Source organism: Mastacembelus armatus, chromosome 21 (assembly GCF_900324485.2).
Source record: "Mastacembelus armatus chromosome 21, fMasArm1.2, whole genome shotgun sequence".
In the NCBI taxonomy this organism is placed as follows: Eukaryota; Metazoa; Chordata; class Actinopteri; order Synbranchiformes; family Mastacembelidae; genus Mastacembelus; species Mastacembelus armatus.
The window spans coordinates 4,635,186-4,654,244 of NC_046653.1; the positions used below are offsets into that span (position 1 = coordinate 4,635,186).

A 19,059-nucleotide genomic window follows, 5' to 3' on the forward strand; every position below is an offset into this window, starting at 1 on the left:
TTTTTTTTTTTTAATTTTTCTGCTGAACCACAATTCAAAAGCAATGTCTGATTTTCATTAGTTTCATTAGTTCTTTCTTTAATAGAAGGGTAGCAACAGTTTTGTCCAGGTGTGTATGAGTGCATAATGTGCAATATACACTTGTGGATATTATTGTGTGATATGATATTCTTTTGGTGGCCCTGTGATGGACTGGTGACCTGTCCAGGGTGTACCCCTGCCTTTCACCCAAAGAGAGCTGGGATAGGCTCCAGAAGATCCCTGGGACCCTAAAATAGGAATAAGCGGGTATAGGTAATGGATGGATGGATGATATCCTTTTGATGAGTTACTTATGATGGATGTTGAAGATTGATTGGTTGTCAGACCTTTTGCACATGCAGCAAAATAAACATAGCACACACATACACACACACACCATGCGAGCACAGGCACAAACCCACACAGTGAAGGCCGAGCTCCCTCTTTACAGCCATAGCCCTTATGGCAACTTAGCCTACTATGCAATCATTTCCCCACAACCTGTCTTTCTAACTAATCTCAAGTAAATTGACAGATTCATGAAACAAGTGACACTTCACAAACACAGCTGACTAACAGTCAGATTCCAGCTATGGATGACCATATGAGGTGTACTCATTAGCTGTCTGTCAGTCAGAGGTCACTCTACATATATATTATACAGACTGCACATATGGCTATGGAAATGCATTTTGATGTGGTTGAGAGCAAGTTAGTGTGGGTCGTCCTTTCTCACTCTGACAGAAACTGTGCTGCCTTCTGTAACAAGGGTGTTTTTGTCTTTCTGCATGAGACAGAGGAGAAATTTAGCCTGTGTCCTAACAGAGTAAAAAGACTTTTTTTCACAATTTTAGTTCTTTAAAACTCCCACATAATAGGGGTCAAACTGGGTCCAAACCAGCATGTTTATGAGACAAAACACAGTGAAGCAGTTGTGTACAAGCTTGACTTTCTGGAGTACACATGGTATTGAAACAATTTTTGAAAAGTATCAAAAAATCATTCCACGCCTGCCTTCATGCTCTCCTAGATATAAGTGGTAAATCGTGTTTTGAAAGGGAGGAGAGAGTGATACCACTAAATTCATTTGTGGGGAACTTATGGCTGCAGAGAAGCCAAATGCCTTGTGAGACATTCTTGGGTTCAGCCACAGGCATGAACAGAGCTGTTCTACTGAGGGTGCAGTGGTCATTCTGTGGCCAAAGTGCTACTTTCTCTGCCACCCAAAAAAGGAAGCAATGCTACACCCTTAACGATAGCAGAGAGCCTGTTGTTTTGCCTTCAAATGTCTGGATGGCCAGCTTGTTTTATAATCACTGGAATGACTTTCGTATTGTTCGGGGCAGAAAATAAGATGATATTGTTAACGTTTTGAAGAACAATCTTGGTTGTGTATTACATGAAAGGAAAAGTAATATAACCTATTTACAGATAATAATAAAACCAGAAAGTAGCTAATTTTCTGCATAAGTTCAGCATTGGCTTTGCAGTCTATTATTTGAGCTATTGCAGGTTAAATTCTTGCCCAGTGATTTGTAGTGACAATTCAGCTTCATAACTGTCAGAATTTACAGGACCTTGTGATATTTCAGTTTTTCTTTTTTAATAAATTTGCAAAAATTTCTACATTTCTGTTTTTTTCTGTCAAGATGGGGTGCTGAGTGTACATTAATGAGAAATAAAATGAACTTTTTTGATTTTGGCAAATGGCTGCAATGACACAAAGAGTGAAACATTTAAAGGGGTCTGAATACTTTCCGTACCCACTGTAAAGGAGTAGCCCTGTCTGTGATCTCTTCAGGCAAACAGTTTGGCTACAACACTGCTGCTAATACAAAAAGAAACAAAGTGTGAAAAAAAAATATGTGTGCACAAATGTATCACAGTCGAGAACTGGTATGCTGTATAAACTAGACACCATTCAGAACATAACTGATCAGATTTTTTAGCAAGGGACAACTCCATTTTTATGTCAGAAGTGACTGGTGTCTGTAGTTTACAGGGCTATTAACAAAATTAGAAATTGACTTTTTTTGAAGAAGGATGCCGCTCTGTAAGTGTTTATTGGTCTCCCAGATAGTCAAAGGTCAGATGTTTTTTGGCTACCGTCTATCAGTGCCCGTAAAGTGTCTAGCCTGCACCAGTCGGCAGCTTGAAATAGGCCTTGCTAAAATAGAACAGGTGTAAGTCTCCTCTCATTCTGTTTCAGTGGAGGTGAACCAGTGTATGTGTGTGTGTGCCTGTTTGTGCATGGTCCAAGTTGCCTGCCTCATCTTGCCTTCTGTCATCTGATGATGATACTGTGGTTACATCTGAATTTGACTTGAATGAGATTATACACACACACGCACACACACACACGCACACGCACACACACACACACACACACACACACACACACACATAAACATTTTCAACTATTGACATGAGCAGAAGCTCCAGGCAAATATGAGCAGACAGATGTGCAAAACTACACACAAACACTTATTTAGCTGTTTGAGACTCAGAGTAGTTGATTAGACTTCAAACATGTTCGATAATAGCCTTTTGTGCTGTGAATTCATTCCGCCAGCACAGTCAGACTGATGAATACTACATTTTAAATGAACTCAGCTTGCAAAGAGCATTTAAAGAAACAGTTAAAAATGGTTGCCACTGAAAAGGTTTCCAGGAAACTGGAGTGTTTCCACTGTCATTCAGCTCTACACTTGTTAGTGCTGAAAGGGCAATTAGCTCCTCTGTCAGAGTGGCTTTTAGAGCCAAATGGGAAACAGGGAAGGATATATATCTTCTCAAGTAATAGTTGAAGCAAAAAGCATTGTTGTTGTTGGGTTTGCAATTTGCCTGGATTGCAGTTGCTTTTCTGAGGAAAGCAAAAGGCTGCTTACAGCAGGTCTTGCTTATCAAGGGATTGCAGTGTACAGCCATAAAGTGTTTTGTTAGGACCAAAATTGGGTAAGTACTGTCTATGTAGTCTTTGGCTTCCAAAGACTGATGTTGCCATTCATTGTATTTATTTTGTAAAAAACAGCAGCAGTCACTCTGGGCCAGTTTCAGCACAGTTATTTTTGTTGTGCTTGCACCTTGCATACACAGAACCAAGTAAATATACAAAACGTCATGACACTTAAACAATTCATGGGCAGTTAACGGCTCTAAGAATAAATTCCATAGTTGTCAAACAACAAATTTCATCTAAAAGATGTGTGGCAAGCAGCACATTTTACCCACTGACCTGTAGCTTCACTTTTTATCTTATGGAAATGAAAGCACCAATTGAAAGCCTTCTAAAGCCAGTCTAAAATCTGCGAATCAGGTGCAGGCTGCAGTTAGACTGAGTATCTCAGGTGTCTGTGAAGAGATAAAAGTTTATATAATAAGTGAGTAATGCAGCAGCACGGGGGAACCAATCGTTCAGTTCAGTCATATTCATAAAGGTTTACAGTACAGCCAGTATAGCCTTTGAAAATTTCCTCAAGGAGGCAGATTTACCTGTATAATGATTAATTTCTTGATGTATGAATGTCTGATTTTAACAGTATTTTAACAAGTGGATCCTTCTTAAAGATGTGTCTCATCTGACACTAGCAACAGCCAAATGTCAAGATATAGCCTGATGCCAGCAAACCTTAGAGACAGGAAGACAGGAAAACACGGTATAAGGAGCAAATGTGTAGGAGATTCTGAAAGCTCAAGTTCAGAAAGAGGACGATCATATTTTTGTCAGTGGATATTGATAGTCTCTTTTTGTTTACTAACTAGTCCCAATGACTGGTTCAACTGACCACTGCATATCTGGGATAACTGGGATGAAAAAGGAAAGATGAGAGATGAGGAAAAAATTATAAATAGCAAGGCCAGGTACAAGGCAAGGCAAGATACAGATTCACAAGGGAAGTAAAAATACAGTAGAAAATATTTTCCAATGATTTCCTCATCACTGCATCACCACTACATAGTGTAGATTATGTTAAATATCTAAACATCTTGTGCATAGGATTTAATTAACAGTAAATTTTGTTTTTGTGTACAATGAAATCATTAGGATGAGTATTTGGCTGTGGCTAAACCTCCACAATAGTACTTTTTCATTATATTATATTTGGTCATTTCCCCTACAGCTCAGTCCATTCTGTCTCAAACTGGCACTTTGTGCTACTTCAGAAACTGTTACTTCGGCTACTAAGACAGCCTTTCTCTCTTCCCCAGTTCTCCTGAGGAGTTGGAGGAGTTAAAGGCAGACTCCTCCACTAGACTGTGAAGCTCTTTTTGTGTGAAGCACACATTCACGGGAGGAGGAGTGACAGAGAATGTCAGTGTGGGTTTGTGCATGCTGCTGCTCAGCACAGACAGACCATTTCTAAGAGTTACATGGCGAATTTGTGTCCAGCATTTCTTTGGTTTTCCATCAGCGTGAGGCAGCCTGTGCCTTTTGTCAAGCTTTGATAGCTGTGGAAGAGTTCAGCCGTGACTCTGTGTCGAGTTTGTCCTCTGCTCTTTAGAACGCTGGAGGGAAAGGTTGTCACAAATTCAGCAGCTGACGTCTTTCACCACGTGAGTAGCACGCAGTAGAATTGTAGATGTGGAGACAAACTTGGTTTTCACTTTATGTGGAAATCTGCTCAATAATGTATTTACATCAGGTTGTCTATTATCCAAACCCTTGGCCACTTTGTTTTATTTGTTCCTTGTTTTCACTGCTTTAGCCAAGCTCCAAATGCAAGCTTAATCTTTTACAAATGCAACAGTGATTAAAAACGTGAAGCACGCTGCAGGCACATAGTCAGTTTGCAAACTAGACAAATGCAAGATTATTACCCAAATTATACATTGAAAATATCCATCCAGAATTTACACATTGACTTCTTGGTTCAGTTGTGGTCACGTTGATGTAGTACAGTAGCAGTGTTCCAGATCTCAATAATATTTCATGATAGCGATAATGACCAAAATTACAAAAACAAGACTCAAGCTGTATCAAAATGGAATTGCCCTTAAAGGGAGGACTATAGGTAAAGTGTTTTGAGCTACATACAGTTTTCAGGCACTATAGCAATTTCTAGAAAGGAATGAGTCAGGTGTCCTTGAGTTCTCTGTGTAAGCTTATTTTCTGAAGCCATTATGTTACTGTTACTGTTTATCTAAGGTCCAATAAGCATTTCTGTGTGTCAAGTGTGTCTGTGTTCTTTTATACTTTCTCTCCAGGAGGTCAATACTTTCCCTTTGATGCCATACACATTAGTCACAGAGAGATGTCTTTGTTCCCATCCCCATAGCCTTAACTTATCCAACAGCAGGAATGAGTTTACCTGCTGGGCACAGACTGCTGACCACAGTTGCTATATTCTCATAGCATAAGAGTCGGCTTTAGATGAGTTAAGACAAATTTAAGTCTGTATTTTTGTAATTGCCGAGCTACAGACAGGGGTGGAGTCAGGGGTGGGGGGTGGTAGTTACATAATCCTGTTGGAGACAGAAGTTGATGCAACAGAATGATATCACTGCTGAGACTGTGTTTGGGCCCAATGGATGAATGGGAGTCAAACGGTCCATTGGCCCAAGATGAATTGCTGCCAAAAGGTATCTCATTATTTAATTTAACTGCATCTCACTGAAATGTTGCCATCACAACATGTTTTCTCTATTCTCTTGGAGGTCAAAGTCAACTGCTACTAATAATCTAATACTTAGATTGATCATGTAGGGATCAGTTGACCCTAACAAGGCTGTCAGGGATCTGTGTCAGCTCCAGAATAGCACCCTTCGTTAGCATTGTGAACATGTGCCCTTCAGCAGGGTAGGGACTTGCTGATATTGTTGATTCTGCTTCCACTATGATGGATTCTCAGGTGATTCGTTCTGCAGATCTTTTGATGATAGGCAAACTGTTCCAGATGAGTTGTGTCATGATTAAAAAGCCCCCTGAAGTGTTCATTGCGAGGTATATCAAACATAGACATTGTCAGGTCATGGCAGTTCACCAAGAAGATGCAGAGGTGAAAAGTCTGACCTTTTGAAGTGGCAAAAGGGTTCCAAATCATCAGCCCCCTCAGTCTGGCCTGAGGCTTTAGGCAGATAAAGCTGCTTTGACTTTAAACATTGCACGGTCAGGTTGGGTAACAGCCAGGACAGAAAAATAAAGGCCTTCTAGTAAGGACTGCATTGGACACACAGAGAGAACAAGTGCCTTGTGTTGTGGAGTGTCCCTATTTGGACTTTGGCTCAGGGGGCACAGGGACAGGGGTTTCTGCTAGGCAACAGTTACTGACTGTGGGGCACTAAATATGGTAGCAACTTCTCTAATAAAGAACATTTGATAGAGCTTAGTTAACACATGCATATGAAGCCTTCTGTTAAGTGTTGCCTTCAGTATTCTGAATTTTTTTTCCAAAGCATGAATATCAGAGCCCCCCCCCCAAAAGAAACAAACAAAAAAAAAGAAAAAAAGTAAGTGATCATTATCTGCCATCTATAATGTGTGAGAATAAATGAGTGTTCTGTTATTCTCTTACTGATACAGCTTTACTCCAGCTGTTGGCCAGACACTTTTTTCCCTGTTCTTTTTCTCCAGCTCTCTTTACACAGCTGATCTGGCTAAAAATGGCCTAGTAGTGCCAGGATATAATCACTTTCCACTCACTTTCCACAAGTTCTTTTCACATCTGCTCTTTATCTGTCTTCTATCCAGTATTGATGTCGTTGCACAGTAGTAGGAGAATCCAGAGAAAGCACTTTATATTGGTCAACAGGAAACCTTTTTGTGGATATGTTATTTAATTAGGTCATTTTTGCACTTAGTAAAGGACGAAAACCATGATTTAAACTTGTTTGTTGTTGTTTCAGTTGTGTTACTGGCTTAGGGCATGGCTCACTAAGCCTACTGAAAAGACCCCTCCAGAGCTAAGGGGTGAATGAACATTGGAGATGAGTTTTACAAGGAGAAAGAAACTGTGTTTTGTGCAGCACTTTTCATTTAGTGTCTGTTGGGAGCTTAGCCTCTCCTTGATTATTATCTTTCTTTTTAAATAGAGCCATTATTCATAAGTCTTTCATTGTTGTAACAGTTTTCTCCACTTCTCAAGAGCCACTGTGGCAAAAGCAGTATTGGGCTATTGTAGTAATAGGAACACATATTGTACTGACCAAGTTCTTTTTTCGCCATTGTGTACCTTCCTCCAGGGTGCATGGTAATACATGGTCAAGCCACTACCTAGATTTAGCACCTGATAGCAGGAGCTTATGTGTTCCTACCACCCAAAGCCAGGAAGAAAGTGCCCTTGTCACTGCACCAGTGCCACCTACCAAATGTTCAGGGTATCTGATTGGATGGGGATGGACTGTGAAGGGAGAGTGACAACCTCTGTGAGGGTTTTGCCATCATCTTGAGGTTGTTGTTGGTGGGTGTAAAGAAGAGGCTGATGACATCATGTGTAGGCCAGCAGCTAGAATTATATGGAGCCAATTCGATGTCTTTAAGTTTTGGCAAAGTTGAAAAAAGAAGCATTGGCATTGAAAATAAAATTTGGCATTGAAAAAAGCACTGGCATTGAAACACCTTTTTTCCAAACGGGCAAGGGGAGGAGCTATGACACCATGATTTACATATAATTTACATACCAAGCGTAACCAAGTAAGTTGGAACTGGCAAATAAAGGAGAGGCATCGTACAAGAAAGAACGTCTTCGAAAAAAAAAAACAAGTATTAGTAGTAATTAAAATATGTTTTTAATGCCCATTTGCAAAAAAGGTGTTTCAATGCCAATGCTTCTTTCTTCAATGCCAAACTTTATTTACAATGCCAAAACTTAAACATTGAATTGGCTCCGTAAAATGAGACAAAGAACAAAATAACTGATTAATCCAAATTGGGAAGATTATGGCAGAAAAATACTTTGAATACAAATACATAAAAAGGTTGAGAAAAGTCAAAACACTATTGCTTCATATTTACCATATTTTCCAGACTATAAATCTCACTTTTTTAGTTTGTCTAGTTTGTCCTGTGACTTACACAGCGAAGTGATTTATATGTGTATATTTACGGTAATTTTGTTGAGTAGTCACTTGTCTTAGATGGCACTCTTCATTAAATTAAAGATAATACTGCGCAGCTGAAAAAGTAAAAACGTTTATGTTCATGCTAAACTACAACACCTAGTGTAACACAAGTGAAAATGCCACCAATAGGCAAATTTAGACTATAATTAGTATAATTATAAATGTGACTTATACACCAAAGCAACTTACATATGTTTTTTTCCTGTTCACTAAGGCTGTTTTTGCTAAAGCAACTTATACTCAGGTGCAAATTATAGTCTAGAAAATACGGTACTTCTTGTACTTTTAAATTTTAAGACTCACCACCTAAAAGATATAATGCCTGATTAGATTTGGGCAATGAGGTATGGTTTTTGCTCTGTTGCTCTGTTTCACATTCTGGAAAGCTGCAGAAAAAGTCATTCAGGAATCTGGAAGATTCAATTTCCCAATAATCACAAAATGCTTCACCGATACAAGGTTTCTTGACGATTCTTGAAGATTTAATCCAGTGTAAAGAATTATATCAATACAGCTCTAATACCAAATATCTGTCTAGAAATAATACAGTACCAGATTACCAGCCTGTTGACTAGAACAGGAGCTGGCAACTTTCTTTGAAGATGATCTGTATAAACTGTCAGGACTTCTGGAAAAATGATATGGATACAAAGACATGAGTCTTTGTAGTCTTACCAGAACAAAGTTATAGCCCATTGAAGCTTCTCCTCACCTCTAGAGCAAGATAGCTACAGCCAGCTCATCAGACACTCTTCTCATTTGGCCCGCAAGATTTTCCTTCTGGAGTCCTGCTACTGTTGATGACTTTTCCTGAGACACAACCGCATCCAGAGTGAAACACAATGCTCTGCATGGATGAACTGTCTGGCTGAATATAGCATATGGTGTGTGATATGTGTGCTAAATATAGTCAACTACCTCTGGCCAATAGTGTCTACAGGTAACCGTACCAGGTTAAAGTTTATGCTGCTTTGCATGTTTAAATAATTAGGCCTCAATTTACTTTGCATTTAACTTTTTATACATGTTTTTAGCGGTCATATTTTTAGACACTAAATAATGCTGCATATAGCCACAAGGTAAGCTTTGGCCAGTTTCTGATGGTGAAGAGAACATCTCATATCCGCATCAATCAATATCCCATTCCAGCCTGTTCCAAATCACCCTACATTACCTTGTGCTTTGTTTCCCTGGTCCTAGCAAGTTTGCACTCACCAACATTGATCCACAGGAGTCCTTTATGTATGTTTAATGAGTTGCAGAGTATGCTGTCATTCAGCTAGAAGAAGTTTCTGTACTTACATTTGACTATGCTTTTTGGGACTATGTATGTTGGCAGTAGCTCAACTGTATTTAGAGAGAACATCCTGGTGTGATTCTCCACTAATGTGTTGCGTGAACCCGCCCAGGTTCACATTGGAAGATCTGGCTTTTGCACAGATTGTCTAATCATTATATTTGTATTGTAGTTACATAGTGTAGTTTTAGCAGGGACACTTTGTGAGCTTTCTATTGAGTCTTTTAAAGAATCTGTTTTCTCTGATCTTCTTGTCAAATTAATCCAGCTCAGAAGATGTAATAGCCTTGTCTGTAGATCACTTACAAGGCCACAGTATTATTTTAATAGCTGTCCCTGAGCCCCCACATGCGCTACAATAATGGCATACTAAATCAATAGTTCAGCCATCAACTTTTACCAAATATAGCACCAGGATATACTTATGTAGTGTTACACAGTTAAGTACAGATTCTGAGGCTCTTTATTGTTTTGGGCTTCTAAAAACACAGCTTTATTCCTGTCCAACTATTATGCCACTTTTCCATTACACAGTTTTAGCACTACTCGGCTCTACTGTACTCGACTCGACTCGGTTTTGATCATTTTCCATTACAATTGAGTACCACTTCAGCGTGGGTGGGGTCATCACAGCACGGTGGCGTGAAGCTGCCATGATTAGTAGCAGATGATGACACAAACACATGCATCCGCACTGGGTTGTTTTGTGAGTAGCATCACTAAAGACTATAAAAATGGAAATCAAACTGTCACTGTTGCCGGTTTTTAAAAATGGCGGGTTTGACTCTTGTGTCCGACGCACTTGGACGTCAACACTTGGCCAATCAGTTGCCCGCAGTCTGTTGACATCACATTTTAGTATCGGCTCGGCTCACCTGAAACCTCGGCCGAGGAGGTACCTGCTACCAAGTACTATCCCCTAATGGAAAACCAAAAAACCGAACTGAGTTGAGTTGGGCTAGTGGAAACGCCCCATTAGTGGTTTCAGTAGTTGATGCCTGAGGGCAGTTCTCAGAAAATGTTTCAGCATTGCTTTTTATTGATGTCGCACTTGTGTGGCATGTAGGACATGGACATCCAGCTGAAATGCCCACACACTCTCTCACACACTTGCAAGGTAGAAAGGAAACATGCTATTTCCGTTGTGAACAAAATAGCATACATTGGGGGTCAGAGCTCAAAGTTCAAAGATTAAGAGGTCACATTCTTGCACCATCTGGCCCTTAAGACCTTAAAATATCTGGCAACACCTTCCATTTGCAACACTTAATTTTTAATTTCTTTCTTTCTTGCTTTCATGTATGTATAACAATCTACCTGTCACTATCTAGACTTGGATTTGTGTCAGCACTTTACCACTTCAGACTGAATTTTGCTTGCCATGTTTTACATTTCTGACTGTCTGCTGCAGCTTTCTGTAGCATTTTATGATTTTTACATCCACCTAGGTTGTAATCACATAACCAACTGGTCATTGCATACTTGTCAGACATGGTCCTCTCTCCCTCTGCTGCTGGATAATTAGCAAGGTCTATACTGTCAGGGCTGCAGGCACTTTCTTCTGACTAATGTCCTTTGGATAACAGCATCAGTATTTATCCCTTGCAGAGTATGTGGAAGAAATGACTGTATGCGTTACACATTCACATGCCATTTTGTATTTGTAGAGGCTCACTTCTGGTCATTTAAACTGAATGAAAACAAGGGCAGTAATAGCAGCACACACAGAAGCATCCCCAACATAAATAGCATCCTTATTGTGAAAAGTCTCATCAACTCTGAAGTGAAGATGTGCAAGTTAAAATGGTGGCCTAAACTGGACTTTTGTTTGATATGAGAGTGGGACCTGGTCTTATTACATCATTAGTATAATTATCACTGCAAAAATCGGGGTTGAAGTGGTTCTCGATTGTGCAACATGCTAATATGTACAGATGGCTAGGTGATATGACCTCAATCACATACTGAAGGGATTTCATACTGTGACTGTCTAGACTTTACTGTGTGTGTCCGCATGTGACTGGATGTTACATTTGTAAACAATCTTTATATCCCAGTGCGCAACTAGTGCAAATTATCTGCATTTATCCATCATATTTAGTATTCACTGGTAGGACGGTAAGCCTTTTTATGTTCTGTACATCATGTAATCATGAGCCACTCAATGAATTATCTCTCTGTTTTTTACCTCTACCATTTTGTCGATCTCTCTGCACAAGGGTAGAATATTCACACTGCTTCCTAGCTCAGAGAGCTTGTTAAATGACTGTTGCTGCATGAAGTAGATCTTTCCATTACGAGTGGTTTCAACACCAGTGTAGAAGCATCTGTGTGTATGTGACCATGGGTAGGGCTTAAATCTGGGAATGTTAGTGTATGCATTACACTGTGTATGTTTTGTGTGAGAGTCTAACTTAACGAGACTACTGACATTCTATTAAACTCTATACTCTGGATTTTAGTAGCCCGTTTACCCACCACCCCCACCCCCTCCACCCCCACCATCCACCTCCCACATACACTGTCAAACAGGCTGTTGCGATAGACCTCCCACATATGGAGACACAGCAGGAGCAGCCTTTAGGCTAGTGTGAGGCACAGCCTGCAGCAGCAGCAGTTCTCCTATTCTGAGACACTGAGCTATTCCATAGAAGAAGGAGAAGAAACAATAGGCAAAACCAACTCCCCCAACTCCAGCTATAATCCCTCATGTACCACCTCCGGGACTCCTGTGCTGGGCTTTTCCCAACTTAGTTTGGGAGTGTACCGTCATCTACTGCTTACGCAGGTAGGGCAGCCTCCTGCTGTGGAGGTATTTCTCTGTCATTTCATTTAACCAGGCTTTTGTTTACTTTGAGGTGAGTTGCTGAAGTGATGTATTTCTAGCACTCAGGGTGTGATATCAGCTCAGCTGTCTCACTGATCATCGTAATTTGTTTGAGTAACATTTGGCTACAGTGCAGGTGATTAAGAAGATACTGAAATGGAGAAAGTGAAGGGAGCTCACACTTTATGGTTTATTATCAGCATGACTGATAAGTTAAAAGTGTCTATGAGTGTGTGCATTCATATGTGGATAGGAATGCACAGCCTCTAACCTGATACATAAACACTTTCATGAGATGTGTAAATAAGTATCAATGACTTTATTTGGAGCCACTTGCCTTAGTAGCTAACTTTTCAGGCGAGACAACACTGACTTCAAATGTCAGAAAGTTTAATTGCTCTTATTTTGGCAACTGTCTATACTGACTATGGTAATTATGGCAACCTTGAGCATTGATAGACTGCGTCTACTAGACCATGGTTCTTGACTATTGGAAAACACTGTCTGAATGGTCATGTACTGTCCAAATATGATTATCCAAATAGACACGGTAAAAGATACTTCTTGTACCTGCATGTGATCCGTAACGTAAACAAACCCAATTGATTAGTAGTAGCAAATACATGCTGTGATATTCTGTGACCAAGTGCCACCAGATTTGTTTCAACTGGTAGCCTGACAGTGCAGCAGCTATAGTGCGCCATTCCCTTGGCAAGTTGCCTGGGGCCAGCCAAAGAGACCTTGCAGTACCCAGCTTGTCTACGCCCACCAAGCTCCATTACAGAGCACTGTATTCACTAAAGCTGAGCTTGAGATATCTATAAGTTAAAGAGACACAAACTGCTTCTTTGTGCACCTCCTTTCCTAGCTGTAGGATCTGAGTTGGTTATCATGACCTGCTCATCATGGGTTATGAAGTTTCTTGGGAATTTTAATGGACAAGGACAGAGAAATGACGTGATAAGATATTGTTTTTCTCTTTGTCCTCCTGAAATACACTACAAAATCTGTTACTAAATGATGCAGAGGAACTGAGATACTTTTGTGTACTGTGTTATAGAATGTGGGAGGGAGGAAATAAGTGCACATAAGCTTGTGTGCTCGTTGTGTTTAGTTTTTGTTTTGCTTTGGGTTTCAGAGGCCAGGAAAAACCTCCAGACTTTCCTTACTTATTGCTCCTGATTTTCCAGTGATGACTAAATTCTTCTGACTGGGGCACCCTATGTCCTCTTCATTGGGTGTGGCTGTGTGTGAATGTATAGTATTCAGGCTACATTGCAACATTTCTTTTGAGTTTATTCACCAACAGTGATTTATATTCATCTATCTGTTTTGTATATCAGCTTGTCCTGTGCACAGGTGTGGGGTTCATTAACAAATATAATCAACAACTGATTCATCTTATATTATGCCAGTATTGCTCAGGTGGCACAGATTATCCCAGTTAGCCTGGGAAAATGCAAGGCAGGCTCCTGTGATTTTATCACTTTTTTTCACTGTGTGCCACGGACCCTGCTCATTTTCTGAAGCTGGCAGAATGGGTGGACATGAGCCAATGTTTAATTTAACTGCAGCTATTTTGGCCATGTCCACACAATTGCCCAATGCCCATGCGTCTGCCTTAAGAGTTCCTCACTCCTTATTCTTAATTGCCTGGTTTATATTGCGTGCTTCTAGTTATAAGATTTCTGTGATGGCCTAAGAATTATGGCTCTAGAAATACATATGCAAATTGAAAATTGCTCTACTGTTAATAGTTTTGCTAATTTGATCATAATAAGCTTCTGTCATAAATGTCTGTTTCAGAAGTCATCCATACCCAAGGACCCTTGGACGGCAGTCTCTATGCAAAGGTTCGCAAAAAGGAGTCTGTTGAAGGAACAGTCACAGCAAATGGCCTTACACCCACTGCTGTTGAACATGTCCTGCCTACAGTTGACCATGCCTTATCAGTGAGCAGTGACTCAGGAAACTCTACTGCCTCTATCAAAACTGACAGAACCGATGACGCTGCAGCAGTCCCTCAGGCTTCCACAGTGAGCCAGACACACGTTACTGTGGCTGAGGAGCCACGCCCAATTCATCACCACACCCCACCTGCACAACAACCCATCAGTCCCCAAGAAAAACAGGAGCTGGATCAGTTGCTGAGTGGGTTGGAGGGACCCATGCACCGACAGGACTACCTGTCCACACCAACATCTGCTGTTGGAGGGATGCTTCACCTGGTGCCTGCCCAGGTCCATGTCAATGGGCACAATAGCATTGACCGTGAAACAGACATTTTAGATGATGAGCTGCCTACAAGTCAAGAGGCTAACAGTGTGGACAGTCTAGGAACGTTCTCCTCCACCGATGGTCGAGCTACCCCAGCTGATATCTACTACCAGTCTGAGTCACTTATAAATGGCCAGGACCATGTGCCATATCTGGAGAGCAGCATCCCTGAAAAGCCTCTGGAAACCGTCCACCCACAGTTTGGCGCATCTGACAAACCTGGCACTCTGACTCAAATTGATTCAGCCCCATACTCGGGTAAACATATGGCCACCCAGTTTGGTAACCTGTACCATTCTCAGTCATTTGGTGCAGAGCCAAAGTCTATGCCACAAGCTCCCACTCGCACCACCAGTAGCAGAGAAGCCGTCCAGCGTGGTCTCAATATTTGGCAGCAGTATGGTGTGCCTGAGGAGCCAGTAACTGAAGGACTCATTTTTACTTCACCACATTCAGCAGCAGTGATGCCCAGCCACCACAGCCTCCCACAGTTCCCTCATCACCACTGCGCATCCCAACAAGAGATTGAGCAATCCATTGAAACCCTTAATCTGCTCATGTTGGACTTAGAACCAGGCCGTACGTTGGTGCCAAAATCCCAAAGTGCTCCACTGCACGAAAACAGCGTTGTAGTGACTACACAACCATCCTTCTCACAGAGCCAAGCCAGACCTCCCTATCAGGATGATGCCGTCATTCATACCCACTTTTCTGGCCCCATGTCCAGCGTGGCAAGTCGCTTGTCACCAGCTCAGGTGTCACCTGGGATGCCCAGTGCATCAGAACCTATACCTGTTCAGGGATCTCTGAGTTACACTTCAGAAACTGCTGCAACCACTCCACCCTCACAAGTTACCCCTACTGTAGTTGGCCAAGTTCAGCCCGAGCCCATCACCACCTACCCACCCAGCACATTGTCCCAGTCTGCAGAGGTCTCTGAGCCCCAGAGGAGCCCTAATGCTGCGTCAACATCACCCCAGCCAAGAGACAGTGAGACAGATGAAGTCTTCAATGTTGAAGGTCTGGTGGCCCAAAGAGTGGCTGGTAAGATTGATCATTAACTTATTTCATCCTGACATCTAGTTTCATTTGTGATCTAAGCACCTTTAATTACAGAAATAACCTGTTATCCAGCAGCAGGATTCATTTTCTGAGGTATTCGTGTAATGATGACGATTTGTGGAAGAATGTTGATTTGAGGAAAAGACCCACACTGAAATACAATATTTCCATAGACTGGACTGCTCATTACCCAAGCCTGCCATAGGGTTAGCCTCCACTTTAGCGTCTTCCAAAAAACACCTGACCACTATTGCTGTACATTTGATACATGAGTTTCTAAACCAGTATTCATTATGGTCTTTAACTATTATCAATGTTAAATTGTAAAGTAAATATTGTTCAAGAGTTATTCATTGTGTAAGATACTCTGCTCTGTCCTTATCTCATTTCCTGCACATCACCTCATCAGTCTCCATCACTCAGGCTCAAATAGGAAGTATTCTCTCCAGTCCAGCAGGTTGACTGTCCCTAGATAAGCACATCAGACATAGCAGAGCAGCAAGAAATGGAATAAAGTCAACACAAAGTGGTGTGATAATGGTAATAATGTGATAATTTCTAGAATCAACAATACAGTTCACTTTAATTTAAATGTAGACTAATTGTTCACATTACACAGCATCAAGCATAAGTCCAACACCATCAGAACATGATAATGTTACATGCTATTTACATGAGCTACATGAGATTCATCTCAGGTTGCTTTCTACTTCCTGCGTCATAGAAATCCTCCTTTTCCATGACTTGCTTGGTTGCAGTAAAAACAAAACAAGTATACTTATGCTTGTTAATTTGGGATTCACAGGTGAGAATACAAATTAGACCTACAATGTTGGTGTCCAAACTTTATAAAATGGAACAAAAGTATTTTATATCAATGGAAAATGTCAGTTACCTTCTTGTTTTCTTATTTTTGTCATAGATAGACCCTGGTCTGCTCTCTGCCTCTATTCCTTTACCTTTTAGTTTTGTCATCATGATTCTTCTCTCTCATTATTCATCTTTTTACCCAGAATTCTCGGCTCGTGTCCAAAGTGTCATCCCCAGCATGACCTCCTCTCAGTCTGAACCCCGCCGTTCTCATTCCCTTTCGGGTTGGTTCTCCCATCCTGTTTGAAGGAACACTTAATAAAAAGGAGGTTCCTTTTTTCAAGTGTTCCTTTAATCTAAGTTACAGTCTGTGTCTGCTTTGCCTTTGAGTGTGGTGGTCTTTCATTTGCGTTTAACTATTTCTCATTTGTGCTGCTTCTTTCTCCCTTTCATACATGATCTATTTTCTCTGTTGTCATCGGGTTTCAAACTAACCATCTAATTATTTTATTCTCCATACTTTGTTCTGAGTTGCAGTTTTGTATGTCAAGGTAAGGAAATTATCCTAGCTGTGGTGTAGAAGAAACCCCCAGATGGATAATGTTGAAGTTTCACAAGAACAAGATGTGGGGAAAGCACAAAGGAAGCTCTGTCCCTTGCCAGGAGACTGCATGTCATAGGATCCATTTTGCCTCACAGCAGGGAACAATGCGGAGGCCAGGATATACTAGTCTAATTCAAGACTGCTTTTTTGTACCATTTTAAAGGTTTACGAAGGCAAACAAAGGACACCAAATATTGGAGGCAGACCACAGTCCACAGACTGCAAACTTCACTAAAGCATATGTGTCAACTGAGACAGCCACAGTGTGCAGACGGATCAGTGTTCAGTGTAGCACCCTAGAGTGTCAGGGGCTCATCTGGGCACATTTCCCATTTTTAGGGATGCAAAGCTATGTCAAAGTTCAATTTTACAGAGACCTTGGATTGTAGAGTTGGATTGAAGTTCTGATGAGGTCATGTCTGCAGTCATCCTGACAAGTGTATGTTTTATACTGTTTATATGTTTTATAGTGGAAATAAACTATTAATAGTTTAATAATAGTTTGGAATAAAAGTTTTGGAAATAAACTATTAATGGCCAAGAATTCAATTCCTTCAATCTTACCTTAGATAAACTCTCTCAGTTGTAGTTGTGCACATATGGAGACTGGTTTCTTCCCTTTAAGAAGAAGAAAAAAAGAAACCCACAGGATCAACTATCAAGTTTATGTTTTTGGAATCAACCCCTTGCTTATTCCATGATAACTCGACTTTAAATTTCTGGAAAATGGGAGGAGAGAGAAAGAGAGAGAAAAAAAAACGTCAGTCCTTAGGATCTCCAGTCATCCCAGCTGGAAACCATTAGTTGTTGCTAGGGCAACAACGCAGTGTTTGACAGTGCTCTGCTGTAGAGCAGTGCATCGTGGGTACATCTGGTTCTCAGTTTCCAGGCTTTAGTGTGATAGTGGGTGTGTTTATGTTTGGGGGTGTTGACTACATGCTTTTCAACAATGTCAGTTCCAAGATATTTTAACCAACACCCTGCCAACACCAATCTATGTGAAGCTGGAGACAAACCAAGCATCCTAATACAGTAGATGGCATGATGATTCTACTGTGTAAAAATAGTACATGAATTACTGTGATTGATTGGCCATAACCTATTTTGTATATGTGTTTAGAAGATTTCAAAGGCTTGATGGAGGAAAATGCCTTAAATTTCACCACTGACATTTCAGCTAACTTGCTATGTTGCTTCAAAGTCAGGCTTAGAAGAGGGCGAACTAATGTTTTCACTGATTCCATAATATTCAGGTGTCTACATAATTTTTTTATGTACAAAATTGTTTGTCAGCAGCAAACAGACAAAAACCTTAAGCCATATTTTTAACGTCATCAGGTTATTAAAAGCTTGTGTCTGTTTTTTGTGTTCTGCTGTGAGATTATTCCACCTAGCTAAGTAATTTTAAGACGTGAAGGAGGAGATGCATTAGCAGTCAGTTATAAAACAGGTCTAGATTAAAACCTGTGCAGCACCTCTGAGGAAAAAAATAGAAATGACAGAATTTGAAGCAAAAGAAAATTTATGTTTTGAAAAGTCACATAGTAAAACTGCCTCAGCACAAACAACACAACTTTTCCCACTTGTTTACTAAAACAATTGTGTTTGCTTTCTTTCTCCAATTACCTTCATCTCTTTCCAAAGCATAGAGCAGCTGGTGATAAGTCTTTCATCCTGGCTTTGCTGTTTTGGCCAACATTTGATGCTTTGCTACATCAACTCGCCAGTCAATGGCATCGTGTAGGCTTAAACCCCTTAAACTCAAATCCTGTTTGTTTTATCCTCATAGCACTCTGTTTTTCTCTGGTTCCCTCACTTCACACCAGATTAACCAAAATGAGCTTATTGGCTGCTTTGAGGTTCAGCCAGAACTGGCCACACCGATGCATTAGATTACTAACATTCAGTTCTCCAGGGTATCAGAAAACCATGATAATATGTGTAAGAGAACATTTGTCTCTTCATATTCCAAAATAGTTGGGATATTTTTGTCTCAGTTGTAGCTAGAAAGCATGAATATTACTTTAAAACAAATTTCCAAGGAACAACTTTTACTGATGTTGAAAGACTTGCAAAAGTCTGTGTGTTTTGCCTTGTCGGGGA

At 40.6% G+C, this 19,059-nt stretch overlaps 1 protein-coding gene across 15 annotated transcripts in view; it reads left to right on the forward strand.

Moving 5' to 3' along the window:
* Nucleotides 1-19,059, forward strand: part of tns1b (tensin 1b) — a 146,845-nt gene that overhangs the window by 114,151 nt on the left and 13,635 nt on the right. For 12 of the 15 annotated variants that reach the window (XM_026296460.1, XM_026296466.1, XM_026296468.1 and 9 more), the window contains 2 exons: nt 14,010-15,524; nt 16,556-16,636. In XM_026296460.1, the coding sequence (XP_026152245.1) occupies nt 14,010-15,524; nt 16,556-16,636 (1,596 nt within the window). The remainder of the gene's footprint in view (nt 1-14,009; nt 15,525-16,555; nt 16,637-19,059) is intronic. The other 3 variants (XM_026296469.1, XM_026296475.1, XM_026296461.1) reach the window with 2 other exon arrangements.